The 17415-nt window shown below is 40.7% G+C and overlaps 1 protein-coding gene across 2 annotated transcripts in view; it reads left to right on the top strand.

Moving 5' to 3' along the window:
* The window catches only part of srgap3 (SLIT-ROBO Rho GTPase activating protein 3), a 113271-nt gene extending 106261 nt beyond the window's left edge, over positions 1–7010 (top strand). For both annotated transcript variants that reach the window (XM_026919148.3, XM_026919138.3), the window contains exon 22: positions 1350–7010. In XM_026919148.3, coding sequence (XP_026774949.1) covers positions 1350–1790 — 441 coding nt within the window. In that variant the 3' untranslated portion in view covers positions 1791–7010. The remainder of the gene's footprint in view (positions 1–1349) is intronic.
* The last annotated feature ends 10405 nt before the right edge of the window (positions 7011–17415 follow it).

Genomic DNA, 17415 nt, shown 5'->3' with positions numbered 1-17415 from the left:
TAAAGATCTTTTGATAAGCATGATTAGTATTTAACAATTATATATATATTTAAGAAATATATCTTCCTAAGTACACTTCAATTATGAGTAAAAGCAAACAAACCTCCCTTTTTCTGCCTGTCACAACTGTGTCAGACTGCATAATGATTGACAGAGGCACCTCACTGGCAATGTAAACAACAGTAACAATGGTGGTAGCACTAGAAAAACATGAGCTTTACTGTACTCCCAATTAATTGCCTAGTATCACATGGCAGTGAGCAGCTTATTAACCATTTTGGGTCCTGAGTTTTGCTTGTAGGATCAAGAGATGTTATTGTATCAGCAGGAAACATTTGTTTGTTTGATGATCATGATTATCTTAATCATAGTACAGCTACTTTGCTAATTCTCATGTACACTATATGGCCAAAAGTATGTGAACACCTGACCATCACAGCTGTATGTGGTTCTTCCCCAAACTGTTGCCACAAAGTTCGAAGCACACAATTGAATAGGATGTCTTTGTATGCTGTATTATTACAATTTCTCTTCACTGGAACTGAGATATCCAAAAATGTTCCAGCATGACAGTGCCTCTGTGCACAAAGCGAGGTCGATGAAGACCTGGTCTGCCAAGGGTGGTGTTGAAGAACTCATGTGGCCTGCACAGAGCCCTGACCTCAACCCCACTGAACACCTTTGGATGAACTGGAATCCAGCCTGCACACCAGGCCTCCTCACCTGACATCAGAGTCTGACCACACTAATGCACATGTGGCTGAATGAGCACAGATCCTCACAGCCACACTCCAAAATCCAGTGGAAAGCCTTCTCAGAAGAGTGAAGGTTATTATAACAACAAAGGGAGAATAAATCTGGAATGGGATGTTCAAAATGCACATACGAATGTTATGGTCAGACGTCCACAAACTTTTGGCCATATATTGTATTTCACTTTTAAATGTGAGAGTGTTCACCATTATCACACATAAACTACTACTCTAAATTAGTGTATATATAATGGTAAAAATTCTAACACGACGCAGTTTTGCTCACACTCAGGACAAAAAGGCTGCATTGAGCAAGTTCTGTGGTTGAGTTAAAGAGCTGATTTAAGCAGATGGCTAATTCTGATTGGTACTTTGGTAAATCTGATGTCATCTCTACTAAATATAGTTTCAGCCATGTTGCAGTCAGAAGCTATTCATAGCAGTTAAAAGCTAATAATGCAAATAATTTGACGGATTTATATGCTAAAGCCTGGATATTTTAAAATGTGATTAGCAGAGTAAAAAACTCTGATTATTATGATACTACATGCTGTTTTTATGAGAATGAATGTCTTTGTGAATTTGCTTACCATGCAGGATATAGAGAAGACGATGAGTACAGCTCTGCACGAGCTGCGTGAGCTGGAACGTCAGAACACAGCCAAGCAGGCCCCGGACGTGGTGCTGGACACACTGGAGCCACTGAAAAATCCTGTAAGCTCGGAGCCGGCCAGCCCCTCACATACCATCGCCATCCGCGACCCTGAGGCGGCTCTGAGACGTGGAAGCAGCTCCTCCTCCAGTGCTGCTGAGACCATGATGATGAGCACATTCAAACCAGCGCTGTGTGCCAGGCTGCCCAGTGCCCAGCTGCGACCTCCAGCTATAAGGCCCGTACGCCCCGTGCCCTCTCAGCAGCAGCGATCCAGCAGCTCTGGCTCGTCCGGAGTGGGCAGCCCTGCCATCACCCCTACTGACAAGAGCTTTCCCAGCAGCCCCTCCTCTAACACAGCCGACAAACATGGAGGCAGCATGTAGCTCCTCCAGGAGTCAGGGTCAGGGTTGGCTCTCCGATTTGTAATTCAGCCAGCCTTAGGAAGACCGAATTGAAGGGGGAAATCTTTCACAAGTTTTTTTTTAATTATTATATTAGGTATAGAATTTTGAAATTCAGAATGAGCCTCAGAACACTCCAGAAGTGAGCTGTGGTTACTAAGGCAACAAGGCATATGAAGTCACGAAGTTTACTTTTATAGCACTCAGTGTGGTAAAACATGAGGTGTAAAAAAAATACTGGAAAATAATAACAGCTGTGTACCACATACAGTAGGGTCTAAAAGAGTCCACAACTAAAAACGGATTTTATCTGTGTTAGTTGGAGTACAAGTGAATACATTTTTACAAGATTACAAAGAAAGAAAGTTTGCAATTTACTGAAACCATAGCTATGATAATGCATAACACAGAGGGCCATAATAATTAAATCAAGTTTAGCTGTAACGTGTTAATAGTATATCTGTGTTAACGATTTAATTGAAATATATGGCATTCCACCTCTTAAAAAGAAAGCAAATGGCATGCAAACTGGATATTCAGCTATATTTCAGTTCAATATGATGAACTTCTAAATTTTAAAACATGTATTCTCAAATAATACATATTAACTAAGTGGATTTTTGTATTTGCTTTTAATATGTGGAGCAAGTACAAACATTTTAGAAGTGGAGTCTGTGTTTTGGACCCTACAGTATATATTATTATATAGTAGAAGTGTATCTGTGTGAATATACACACATACACATATATATATACCCACATATATCACTATCTATATGTGTATTTAAATATAGATTATACCAACATCTTAATCAGAAATGTTCATGATAAGTCACCCTCTTAGGCCAGTCACACACAGTAGAGCAATACTAAACGAAATTGCTGTTTGTTTCTCTCTGCACTGCTCGGCCAGAGGTGTTGTTATTGAGGGGGTGGAGCTCTCTCTCAGGGGAGGTCCCATATAGCCCCTCCCCTAAAACCTGACTGTTGCTCAAAGCAGCCTGTGACTCCAAGACCGCCCACATGGGTTGTTGTAAATAGAGATATACTGTACTTGAACTGGTAATGCCTTTTGTTTTGTAGTATAAGGGATGTTCAGTTAAGTAACAACATAGCCAAGTTGTAAACATATATGAGATGCAGAAACTGAAACCAATATTCATTACCAACTAATTGTAAGAAACCTGTGGTAAAGATGTAGTTTACTTTGTATATAATTTTTAAGTAGGTTGTTTATGTCAAACATGTATATTTAGGGACAGAACAGGCAAGAATACATGGCATTTCACAAAAACCAGTCACAACCAGCAAACAAAGATTGCATTCATAAATATGGGTACTTTGTGTTCCCTGTCTGAGCCATTACTTCTAAATATATTCCATTTTATTCTGTCTTCATCAAAAAAGCATTTCTGAAACTCATAAATTTTAAACACACTTGGACCAAGCCAGTCATTCCTATTTAACCAATCCCATCTTTTCATAAGGAGCCTTCAGGTTCTTTGGGTACACTTGTAGAAAATGGTCCCTCAACAGGATATTCAAGGGTGCTTAGCTTCCTAAAATGGTTCTACTTGGAAACTCTTCTGATAGGGAAACCCTCTTTTGTACATACCAGGACAAGGGACGTGCCGAAGAACTCCTAATCTTTTTTTTTTTTTTTTTTTTCCAGACTACACTCATAAGGTGTAAATGTTGATTTTCTTGAATAATGTCTTAGTTAAGGAAACTGTTAACACCCGATGATTATATTCATCTTGAACGTATCCAACAAAGACATATATTATTGTAGCTATACCTTACAAGGACAATGTGTAACCATATTTTCTCAACGGTTGTAGGTGGTGCTGTAGCCTACTGAAATGTTTACAGAAAAATATTACAAGTAGCACATGTGGAAAAAAGCAAAACAAACAAAAAAAAATTTTTGTACAACACCTAGTCAATATATTATTAAACTCTTACTCCTGCCACAAACCTACAAACCACTTCGAGATAGATTTGTACACATATTGTACATCTGTACACATACTGTACACATACATGACCAGTTAATCCTCAATAACATCAATGTGTTATTATTTATACCATTATTAATATGAGTTGCTTTCCCAAGACCTTAAAGGGCTTGAGTACTCTATATTTCTAACACATGGGGTTATGTAGAGATATAGAGAGCCTTGCTAATCCCAGATTGATAATTCCCACTTCAATGCAAAGCAGACTCTGCAGGGAATGTCTCACTTGCCCCCATTCTGTCACATAAATTCCAGTTCATCTTCAGCTGGTTTCCAGATCTCCCCCTCGTCCTGCTCACTGCACTTGGAGGAGGAATTCTTACTCAGGCACGATGATTGCCCGACTGAACCAATTATCCGCTTCAGTCAGTCTCTAATCTCATCTTCACCGCAGATAATCAAACATGTCCACTTTTTTTTGCCTTCTTATTTGCCGACTCTTGCCTGTTCTGCTCTAATTGACAGTATGTAAATGCTTGTATAGTTGCAAGAAAAATTCTGCTGGGAAAAAGTACTGTTACTGCACACTTTGCTTGGTTTGTAATGTGATGATGTTTAGAGAGTGGAGCCCTTGTCTTAATGTATCAACAGCACAGACATCTTTATCTCTCTCATTATTTAGGCCTTTGGTTCAAACACGCACAGGCATCTTTGTCTGAGTCTTAGCCCTGATCAATGTGCCATTCTTTTATGTTGCATTACAATGACTTGGCCCTTATCTTACTGTCAGCATTTTATACCCGGTTATATAAGCAACCAGTAATTAGTGGACAGTCACTAATTACTGCTCAGCTAGCTCGGCCTCATCTTCTGCATGGACTTTCATTGTGCATGTGAGGGTGAAAGATGTGCATGTGCTTCTCTGAGACAATGCAATTGTGCCTTTCTCAGATCTACCACACAGTCCTTTAAAAGGAGACAAGGAAGGTCATTCATCATACTAGCATAGCATTATTGTGACACTTCACACACTGATTCATACATATGAAATATGATGTCAAGCCAGAGAAAGTGAGAAAGGCATTCTCATACATATTTTTCAGTTATACAGGTCCAGTGTGGCTGTTTTAAGGTTTCTGTGCCTTGAGGCGTGCCTCTGTAAGAAAGCACCACTAACAGTTAGAAACACTCGCCCCTTAACAAAACTCTGCTAAATTGTACCTTTCCTTTTAGGATGTTACCATCAAGTGCGCATCTTTTGTACTTTTAGTTTGTTTGGTTTTTTGTTTGTTTTTAGTTAATTTGTAAGTTTAATACCTGGGAAGGTGCATGTAGTGTGCCTTTAAAAATTTAATCTCAAACTTGCATAACAATACAACAGGGTCTCTAAGCTTCAGTAAGCTTAGCGTGTATATAAATATATATATATATATATATATATATATATATATATATGTGTGTGTGTGTGTGTGTGTGTGTGTGTTAGTTTTTAAACGTAAATAAATACATAAAAGGGTGGTATCGTTGCCATCTCACAGCCTACTGTCTGTGTGGAGTTTTGCATGATTGTCCCGTGTCCACAAAGGTTTGAACAATCATGAAAAATCTTGCATGTAGGTGGACTGGCTACACTAAATTGCCTCTAGGTGTGAATAAGTGTGTGAATGTGTGTGTGCAATGTGCCCTGTGAAGGACTGGCATCCCATTCATGCTTCACACCCAGTGTTCCCTGGATAGCCTCTGGATAATAATAATAATAATAATAATAATAATAATAATAATAATAATACAGGTACAAATGATGTAGTCTTGAGGGTCACACTTCAGTGAGGAAAGGTATGGTTTAGTACTTTTATTTATGTGACTTTTATTATGTGATATTGTGGCGCTCTGATGAGTAGTCATTAATTAGATCCACTTCCACTCTGACTGGTGATTCCTCTGGTGTCTTTGTTTGGAAAGCATGGAGACTGTCTTTGGTCCTGCAGCAGGTCCTGCACTGCCCTCTGGAGGCTGGAAAGAGTTTCCTCTGTGCTCTTCATCTCCCTCTACTGGAAAATGCTGGATTTATGTGTTTAATCAGAGAGCTGTCACATATGGAGTAAAGCAATTTGTCTGTGTAGAGTACACCGTTAAATTAAAATTGGCACTAAACAGTTGTGCATCATTACAGTGAATCACACAATGTATCATCTATGTATATGGACACACTGCCCTCCACCCTGGCATTAGTCATGATGTTAAATCAGTAATACTAATTTGGTTGTTCTTGATCTCATTTGAAACATTGACCACTAACAGCTACTCCAGATATGAGCACAAACAGCACAATTCCAAATTACCATAAAGTAAATGACTGTATTATCTATGTTATGTGTCAAACTTTATTTTTACTTACCTTTTAACAATTTTGTGGCGCATTCATTTTTGTTGACTTTGATAAACTGTTTTGATTATGATCAAGGTTCTTGGAGTTTATCGTATTATAAATTGATAATAATCAGGAACGTCTGGTCAGCTATCAGCAGATGGCTTGTTGCCCTGCATTGGATTCTTTGAAAGTGCTCATGAGTAGGAGCTGTTGAACTTGTTGCTAGAGATTAATGACAGATGTATGAAGGCTGCAGTCCATATCACACCATACTGAGGTTTTAATAATCACCATCTGTTTCTTGTGTGTTATATAATTCCTACCATTCCTGTCTCCTCTCCGTATGACCTGAGACTGTGCTGCACAAAAGCTTTGACTTTCTGCTCTTCGTATAATCCTTCTACCTATCCTTTTAGCTAATGCATTGCAGTATTTAAGGCCTAGTCAAATCTTCTATGGTACTTGCACGATTACTGAGGCACTTGGTGCACTCCTGTCCATTACGGACTGTATGTGGACCATGAATTCTGAAAGTTTTTTTTTTTTTTTCTGTCAGTTTGAGAACGTATGCTCTAATGGGTGTTTATTGTATGTATGCTTGATTGTATGTATGCTAAGGTAACAGACTTCCTCCTTCTCTAGACACAGCATTCATAAAGCCAAACTTGCGTCTGTCTGTATTAGTGAGTTGTGAATATTGACATACTGTTTTTCGCCCTCCTATTAACCCTTCTGTCTAATGATGCTGTTTGTTCATGAGTGTTTGGATGGTTGATTCCTCCCTGTGTAGGTTAACTGTACACCATGCCACTGTTTGGATGTGAAGAATTCTCAAATCCAAAATAAAAACAACTGACTTTTTTTGACAACTTATATTGTAATCCTTCAGCATTTTCATGTTGTGATTATTTTGTACTAATAATTATAATGATTGAAGAAGCCTACTGATAATTACATTTTGTGACAAAAGCATCTGTTTATATATAGTACTTTAAGTATTAAGCACTCTAAATGGTTGCTATATAAAATAACAGATAGGTGACTGATTGAAGGGGGAAAAAAACTGAATAAATGAGTGGGGAAACATGATGATGCAGATGCTTCCATATAGATGCAGTGCATGATACAATCAAGCAAATAATATCCTACCATGGTCTGTAACTGGCTGAGTTTCAACAGGAATGGTGCCTGCACTTAGATTTACGGCTGTGATATTTGTGCAGTAGTGCGAATATGTAAGGACAAACAGAATGTAGGATGTGACCAGACTGTCAGCATGAACAGCCTGACAAGACACATAGAGAGGGATATTATAGTAAGTATAGTAGGAGTTCAGTGGTGCACAAACTGCAGGCACTGGTCTACAGAGATTTGGAAAAAGTGATACTGTCAGATGAGTCATCCCTCACCTATCAGCCTGTCAGATGAGTCACCCTTCCTTAATGGTGTAAGCTGGCTGACCTTAAAGATCGATAGGGGGTGGAGGGGCGTTAACTGGTGTAGTACAGTGAGGCAAAAAGTTTTGGCCATATTCAATTCTCTTAGGTATTGGCACAGATGTTCCTGAGAAAATCTTCTGATTGCTAATATGACTGTTGTGTACCCCAACATCAAATTCACTGAGACCCCCAACCTTTACATAAACAATGTGATGTTAACTGGGGGACATGATTAGACACTACCTTCTGAAATTCTAACATACCTAATGACAATTCAGTTGTTGATGACTAAGACCATAGTAGTGTTCTTGAAGATCTGGGGACCTTGGCTTGCTGTTTTCGTGTGTCAGTGACCCCTACTATAATGGGACTGTAGGGTCAGGAGTTTTTCAATCAATTTTTGGTCAATTTCTTGTTTAAGGCATTGGAAGGCTTTATTGGCTTGTGAATTCCAGGTATGTACCCCCTTTCAGCTGGGTGATGGAGCTGAATCCATGAATAAACCACTTTTCAAAAGTTATCAGGAATATCTGAAACTCCTCGATGATTTTAAGGATTGGCCATTCAGTGTCAGCACTGATTTTTACTTTCATCCATGAATATCCCCTTCTTACTGACGACATATCCCAGGAAAGTCACCTTAGCCACATGAAATTCACATCTCATGATTTAGTTTTCTAGGAGTTGGTTCAGAACTTTCTTGACATGATAGATATGGATTTCAAGGGATGGAAAATAAATCAAGAGGTTGTCAATGTATGTTATAAACTTTCCTAGCATATCTCTGAGAACAGCATTAATGAATGAAAGGAAAATTAAGGAAAGCATGTGAACATGAAGCCAGACTGTTTTCGCCCTTTTATTTATCATCAACTACTTCCTATAAAATGCATTTATCATATAGAAAAATATTGGGTCAGCTGAACTTGCAAAAACAATAGAACACTTTTCCCAAAAATAATTAGTGGAGATGTAACTTAAAATGTAAGTTTGGGTCTTTCCACATTCACTGACATGGGAATGGGTTAAAAATTGTACCTTTTATGCCGTCCATCCTTATATACAGTCATGGGCATCATTCATCAGAATGTGACACTGCAGTAGTGCTCCACATGGTGGCAGTAGTGTGTTAGATTGAGATTTTAAAGCCTGGTTCAATAAACAAAGGTAATGCAGTATAGGAAAGTGTTTTATGGGTTATTTTGATGTACACATTAGCAGTCAGTACGAACTTGCTACTGTCTTTAATTCCTGGCAAGGCTGGTGCTTTTGAGAAAGCCTATTGATTGTCTCTGAGCACCAGGGTAAAATATGCACTAATATTTTATTCATTTGTCCTGATTCATCGGAATACAGCTGTCCACTGAGCGCAGGTAAACAAAATCCCATTTGTCACACCCAAGGGATTTTTTAATTAAAAAAAAAAAAAAAAAAAAACATGAAAAAATATTGCTCTGTCCCTCTGAGAGTCCCTTTTTTTTAATTTTTTTTTATTTTTTTGCTGAATACACAATTTATTTCACCATTGCAAGCATCAGAGAACCAAGATCCTCTTTTGAAGTCTAGAGCCAATCAGGGCTCCCTCAGAACTGTGACTGAAGGCTGATGTTTGAGAAAATGAGTCAGATCTCAGTAGCCAGATAAAAGAGAATGGAAAAAACATATATACACCTCATGTCCACCAACACTTAAGGATTACCTGTGGTAGATGGTCTAAATTTGCTCTGGAGTCCTGGTGAATATGAAATGAAGATGAATAGATATTCAGGTGGGTATAAATAGGAATTAATGCAATTCAGACAGCTGCTGGTAAGTGGGAAGGGCACAAAGTTTACCTTCCATTTCTCCAATCTCTGCTATATAAAAAACATGATGTCTGAAGATGGAATGTGCATAATGGGCTGCGTCTGATTTGTTTATACAGTTTCTCCACACCATAACTACCTATTCATAGTACACATATACACAAATCATACCTTTTAGTGATACCTAAGTCATACCTTTTGAGTTTGAAATAGGACTTTTTCAAGGGTGTACTGATATAATGTCAGAAGTTGTAAAAGTGGATGTATAACAACAGGTCAGACTTTTTGGTTTAACAGCAATGCTATTATGTCAAACTGAAAAGATATGATTTAATAGTTAGCGGCACTAATATTTGGCGCTGACTACTGTGGGATATTGTTACATTTATGAATGCAGCTAAGTGGCTCTTGTGTAAACGCATCAACCAAATCTATTTGCAGTCATTTAGGGGAGAAAGTCAGCAAACTCCAGGTTAAATAGTGTACCCAGGCTTTCCCTGAATTGCTCCTGAATTTCCTTGAATTGCAGCAGTTCAAGTAACGAGTCTGCTAGACTGGAGTGCATAGAAATTATTCATTTTGTGGCATTGACTTTTCACGTCCTGGTACAGTGTAGCATATAACAGTGGTGGGGAAAAAGAACAAAGACAGCACAGAAAAGGCCAGAATTTAAAAAAGAAAATAAAAAAGGAAAGCACTTGAGGAGGATGCAGAGAAATACTCAAGAATAACAGATAGGTTTTTACTCCAACCAGTGGCAGAGTGAGATGCTATCAGAGATTCTGTAACACTGTGTTTGGAATTTATCTATTGTTTTTTTGTTGTTGTTTTGTTTGTTTGTTACATTTCTAGCATGTTAACTGCCATGTTAATGCTACAGTTTACAAAAACAATTTACTTCCAAGTAATCTAATTAGAACAGGTTTTATGAATAAATAGGTCACATCTCTTTGCTAGTTAACTATTAACATTTTGCAAAAACAAGCAATTGCATGGCTGTCAGGCTGATTTATTTTTCAATCCCTCTGCATCCTGACTATCACACAGGATGAATCCCAATACCTATCCCACTAAAACCTAATCTAATATAAATTGGCCAATATGTGGCTGCATAATGAGTCTGCAGAAATCATCACCTTATAGGGCTTAGAAATTAAATTAGATTGATTAGATTTTTTTTTGCAGCCAATTAGTTGTCCAGCAACACCAGAGCTGAGAACAACAGGCCGTCCTGAGTCAGCATTTCTGTGTCCCACTTGAACCTTGCCCATCCTGAGAGCATAAACAAAGAAAGCACATGACATGTACTAGAGAAATTGGACGCTCGCTGACATGCACGCTGGGTAAGAAATCTCTGATCTGGCATTTCCTCAGCAGCAGTTAACAGATTGATACTAAATGTACATTCTTCTTAATTAAGTGTAACTGTATTTGTTTACGTCTGAACAGGGATTATTATGATAATTTCTCTGCTACTTTATTCTAGTTTAAAGTCTCAATATCACTTTATTGGGACAAATGAACTGCCAGGCAATTACTTAATGAAAAGCCCTTGTGCAAAGGAACTGCCTGCAGAGTTCAGAGAGAGGATTGTGTGAAGGCTACAAAAAATTTCTGCTGCATTGAAGGTTCTCAAGAGCACAGTGGTTCCATAATTATTAAATGGAAGAAGTTTGCAACAAGCAGGGCTCTTCCTAGAGCTGGCCATCGGGCTAAACTGAGCAATCGGGGGAGAAGGGCTTTGGTAAGAGTGGTGACCAAGAGCCCAATGGTCACTATGGTTGAGCTCCAGAGATCATGTGTATAGATGGGAGAATCTTGCAGAAGGTCACTGCAACACTCCACTGATCTAGGCTTTATGACAGAATGGCCAAACAGAAGCCTCTACTCAGTGAAAGCATGAAAACATGAATTTTAAAATTTTCTTTGCAGATTCCATGTGGGCTTTCATGTGTTAAATTATTAATCAATTTCAAAACTAACAGAAGAAGAGCTGTTGTGACAGATATGTTTGTGTTAGGCCACCATATTCTGTATAAAAGAATATTATATATCATATTAATTTTACTATTGCATTCTGGGATGAGTCAGTTTAAGTATTTTGAGTAATTAAGATCATCAATACCTTACTGCACATCTACAAAGAGTATAAACACTCAACAAAGATGAAGAACCTTTCTCCTTTCTGTAGAGCAGACTGTTGTGGTGGTTTGTTCAGCCTGTTAATGGGAATCAATAGGAATTTCTTTGAATCTTTTGTAAAATCCTCCTATGGATCAAACTGTTAGAAGAAAGTGTTTAATACACTGCATGTTGTTGATAAAGGACTGTGATGAACATTATATTAAGATGTGTTTAAAAGTGAGTCAGCTTCTTCACAGACTGAATAACTGACAGCATTGCTCTGTCTCCTGCTGAGGAACACAGTGAAATCAGTTGTAATTTACTGACTGCTTAAGGAATGTGTCTCTAATACACCAACATGTGTAGGAGTACAAATGCTTTTTTTCAGTATTAGCTCAGCAAGATATTATAGTATGCTTCTCTTAATCACATAGTAATTAAGTACAACTGGTACCATCACTCACTGGTACCAAGACTCAGAAAACAGGCATATATTCTGCAGAGCTTCTACTTTTATATAGGTGCACATGCTTTTCAGCATATAAGTTTAAGTTCAAGGTCAAGTTCGGTATGTTCTTTGTGCCAGCTCCACAGGTTCCGCTTCTCTCAAAAAAACCAATCTAGTTGTGAAGCTTTAAACATGTGAGTTTCATCAACTCTCTGTTAGGTTTCTAGCTCACCTCCTGACCACAGCATCAACCCACCAAAAACTGCAAAGATTCTTAGGGCTTGCGAATTTTTATCGTTGGTTGATCCGGGGGATTCAGTTCTGTAGCAGCCCCTCTGATGTCACTTCTAAGGGGTGAAACCTAAAACACTTGTTGTCAGAGGAAGTGGTCAGAGGAAGCCACCTGAGCAGTACAGAGTCTGAAAGAACAGTTTGATGCTACCATACTTCATCATACCACTTCCATAAGTAGAAGAAGTAGATGCATACAAAAATGGAGTGGGACCACTTTTATCTCAATGCCATGGTAACCCTGCCAAACTGCAGTCCTGTGCATTCTTCTCTAGGAAACTAACAGTAGAATAAAACTATGATTACTGCCTGCCATAAAGGCTGCACTGGAAGAGTGGTGGCATTAGCTAGAAGGGGCTGAACACCTGTTTCTCATCCTCACAGATAATCAGAACTTAGAATACATCGGCAAAAAGATTAAATCCACAGCATTGGCCCTCTCCTTTACTCATTTTAACTTCACCTTGACACAAAAATATGAAACCATTTGCTTTGTCACTCACACACACATGTATATATATATATATATGAAAACTCTCAAGTAGAGAATTCCCAGAAACCATCCTGCCTGAGTCATGCATTGCAGCTCCTGTCAACTGGAAAATCCATCCATCCATCCAAGGAACGCATGCATCAAAGACTCTTCTCTGTTCTTGCACCTAGGTGGTGGAATGAACTTTCCCTAGATGGTCGAACAGCTGAGTCACTGGCAGTCCTCAAATAACGTCTAAAGACCTACTTCTTCCTAAAGTACTTAAATTAGCACATTAAAAAAAAACTTTATGTTGTCTGTGTACTTATATTACCTCCCCAACAGAGTTTTTAGACTGATGGTATCCTTAGTTCATGACCTAGCCAACCAGTATCAGAATGTATTTATTGATAGAGACTTCAGAGCACTTCTATAAGTTGCTCTGGATAAGGGTGTCTGCCAAATGCCATAAATGTAAATGTCCATCCATCCATTTTGTTCTGCTTATCCAGGTCTGGTTCGCGAGGGCAGCTGTCTAAGCAGAGATGCCCAGATGTCCCTCTCCCTAGCCAGCTCCTCCACAGAGATACTCAGGCACACCCAGGCCAGACGAGAGATATAATCTCTCTATCTAGTCCTTGGTCTGCCCCGGGGTCTTCTCCCCATTGGACATGCCCAAAACACCTCCCCAGGGAGGCAGCCAGGAGGCATCCTTGCTGAGCCCAGAAACCCTGCAAAAGAAGCTTATTCCGCTGCTTGTGTCTGTGACCTCATTCTTTCAGTCACTGGCTTGTGACCATAGGTGAGGGTTGGGACATAGATTGACCAGTAAATTGGTAGCTTCACCTTTCGGCTCAACTCTCTCTTCACCACGACGGACCGGTACAATGTCTACGGTGACCCTGCACCGATCCATCTGTCAATCTTCCTCTCCACTCTACCCTCACTCATGAACAAGACCCTGAGATACTTAAACTCCTTTGCTTGAGGCAGTACAAACCACCCCAGTGCACGCTGGAGGTCACTGCTCCATCATCACACATCGTCTGCAAACAACAAAGATGCGATCCTGAGGTCACCAAACCGGACCCCCTCTGCTCCTTGGCTGCACCTAGAAATTTTGTCCATGAAGATCATGAACAGATTCGCTGACAAAGGGCAGCCCTGGTGGAGCCCAGCGTGCACCGGGAACAAGTCTGACCTGATGTTGGTAATATGGACCAGACTCTCACTCCAGTTATACAGGGACGTAATGGCCCGTAATAACAGGTCCGGCACCCCATACTCCCAAAGCACCCTCCACAGGATCACATGATGGACACAGTCATATGCCTTTTCCAAGTCCACAAAACACATGTAGACTGGTTGGGTAAACTCCCATGAGCCCTCCATGATCCTTTTAAGGGTAAAGAGCTGGTCTGTTGTTCAAGGACAGAATCCTCATTGTTCCTCCTGAATCCGAGGTTCGACGAATGTCTGGACCCTCCTCTCCAGTACCTTGGCATAGACTTTCCCAAGGAGTGTCCCAGGGAAATCCCCCTAAACACACCCTGGCCAAGCCTGGCCCACTTTTTCTGAAAACTGAAATAAAACATTTGAAATTAAACTCTTCACTCTTCCATACAGGGAAGCATATTGCAGTATTTACAAGTTTTGGATTATACATAGAGCTGTAAATAGCATCAACAGCATCAATAGCCACCTAAGCAGTGCACTGGTTTCTGCAACTTTATTTATAACTGTGTCATTGTCAATAGACATGAGGATTTCGTTCTCTGTGCACATTAGCATGAATGCCTCCAAGTGCTCCTGAGTCAGTGAGCTTCGTTGATGCTGTTTACTTTCGATTACTCAGGTTGCATGTGAGAGAAGCTTCTCAACCCTTAACAAACTTTAGGGTTGAGAAGCTTCTCTCACATGCAACCTGAGTAATCGAAAGTGTCAACAGAAATTTATATGCCAGCCCAATTACGTGGTAAGCATCTGTGAGGAGGTTATACTGTGAGAGTATTAGCTGAACACAAATGACACAGTTTTTGCAAGAAGAACAGGTCCTGCTCTCTGGTTCCATATCTGTCCTCACTGGTCTCTTCCCACCTTTGCATACACTTATATGACTCTCTCAGAAAAACTGCCATGTCATTAACAAGGAAAAGATGGACGCACTTTCAACGACACTGGCTGTTGTGTCTGCTACTACTAGATTGAGGATATGTGCGTAACACCAAACATGAATCTGTGTAGGAGACTGTTCAGACAGAAATGCTGAGAACCCGTGATAGGGTCCTTGCATGTTAGCTGCACCGTCAGTCGAGTTGCCCACACATGTGCCAATGTCAATGCAAAGCTTGTCTAGTGTCTGTTTCAATAGGCCTGTGAAATACTTGCCTGTGGATTTTTCACAGTCTATCACAGCAACCAAGCTTTATGGATGGCATCTGTCACATATCTTACAATGATGGCACATTGGTCTGTTGAAGTGACATCTTGGGTGGTATCAATTTGAATGGAAAACATTCCCGCCTCTCTAACCTCCTCTGCAATCGTGCCCTTTATTACCTCGCTGAGAACATCCACAACTTTACCAAAAATGTTCTTTGACAATAGAGTCACAAGAGAACCTCTAACTTTTGCACCAGTGTCATGATGCTTCTTGCTTTGCTCAATACAGCTGCTAATGTGCTGTTGAAGACACAGATCATACCGGCTCAAAAGTATTACCAACTCTAAAAAGTTGCCATGATTAACAGCAGTATTTTATAGTGAATAAGCAGCCTCTGCTTTATCCCCTCTGTCTTCTTGAATAAATGTCTTTGAGATTGGCACAATGGGCAGCATCTTCCTCTAATGCCCTTCGTTTTTTCAAGCTGGCCTTTTCAGCCCCTTCTGGTCTCTTCCTATCCATCTTCCCTGATGCTTATCATTACGCTATGCAGCTAACCCTAAGGAAACTATTTGGAAAAGATGGACTACATGGACCCAACCAACTGTAACAATTTCAGTTACAGTTGGTACAGATGGTAGCTCCCATCTGACCTACTGCTATGCAGGGGCTGCAGTGTATATATGTGTACTTTTAAGAGAAGATAAATAAACTGGACATTATTTTTTTTTTTACTTGACTGGCCCAAAAGTGAGGCGGCCCACCGGGAATCCTCCCTATTCTCCCGATTACCGACTCCGGCATTGCCCTCTGGTCCACCTTCTTAAAGATAGGGACCACGACTCCAGTCTGCCAATCCAGAGTACTGTCCCTGACCTCCACGCAATGTTGAAAAGTTGTGTCAGCCAGAACATCCCAACAACATCAAGACCCTTTACTCAGGGTGAATCTCATCCACCCCAGGAGCCCTACCACTAAAGAGTTGTTTAACGGCCTCAGTGATTGGCAAGTCCTCCTCTGAGTCCTCCAGCTCTACTTCCTCAATGGAAGGTGTGTCAGTGAGATTCAGGAGGTCCTCAGAGTACTCTTCCCACCGTCCCCATTTGAGGTCAACAGTTCTCCATCCCTGGTGCGAACAGCATGTGCAAGGCCCTGCTTCCCCCTCCTGAGTAGCCTGATGGTTTGCCAGAATCTCTTCAAGGCTGAACAAAAGTCATTTTCCATGGACTCACCTAACTCGTCCCATACCCAAGTTTTTGCTTAAGCCACTGCCCTTGCAGCACTGCGCTTGGCCTGCCAGTATCTGTCAGCTGCTTTTGAAGTTCCACAAGCTAACCAAGCTTGAAAGGCTTCCTTCTTCAGCCTGATGGCTCCCTTTACCTCCAGTGTTCACCAGTGGGTTTGGCAACTACCGCCATGACAAGCACTGACAACCTTACAGCCACAGCTCCATTCAGCCGCCTCAGCAATGGAGATCTGGGACAACGCCCATTCCAGTTCAATGTCTCCAGCCTCCCTTAGAATGCAGTAAAAGCTCTGCCAGAGGTGAGAGTTGAAGATCTCCCAGACAGGGGCCTCTGCCAAACGCTCTCAGCAAACCCTCACTACACGCTTGGGCTTACCAGGTCTGTCCAGCATCTCCCCCCACCATCTGATCCAACTAACCACCAGGTGATGATCAGTTGACAGCTCAGCTCCTCTCTTCACCTGAGTGGCCAGAACATAAAGTCGCAAATCAGATGATACAACCACATAATTGATGATCAAACTGCGGCCTAGGTTGCTCTGATACCAAGTATACTTATGAGCACCCTTATGATCGAAACATTTTATTTGTTATGGATAAAATGTGATTAGCACAGAAATCCAATAACAGACCACCACTCTGGTTCAGATTGGGTGGGCCGTTCCTCCCAATCACTCCCCTCCAGTTTCCACTGTCAATACTCATGTGAGCGATAAAGTACCCCAGTAAAACTATGGAGTCTCCTGTGGAGGCACCTTCCAGCACCCCACCCAAGGACTCCAAGACAGCCGAATACTCTGAACTGATTGGTGCATAAGCACAAACAACAGTTAGAGTCCGTCCCCCGACAGGAAGCCATAGGGAGGAGACCCTCTTGTTCACTCGGGTAAACTCCAACATACCAGCACCGAATTGGGGGGCTACAAGTACGCCCACTTCTGCTCTGCACTTCTCATACAGGGCAAATCCGGAGTGGAATGGAGTCCAGCCCCTGTCCAGGAGTTTGGTTCCAGTGCCCATGCTGCGTGTTGAGGTGAGACTGTTTATATCTAGATGGTATCTCTGCACAT

The sequence above is a fragment of the Pangasianodon hypophthalmus genome, chromosome 2 (genome assembly GCF_027358585.1).
Source record: "Pangasianodon hypophthalmus isolate fPanHyp1 chromosome 2, fPanHyp1.pri, whole genome shotgun sequence".
In the NCBI taxonomy this organism is placed as follows: Eukaryota; Metazoa; Chordata; class Actinopteri; order Siluriformes; family Pangasiidae; genus Pangasianodon; species Pangasianodon hypophthalmus.
This window is presented reverse-complemented; position numbering and strand designations above follow the sequence as displayed.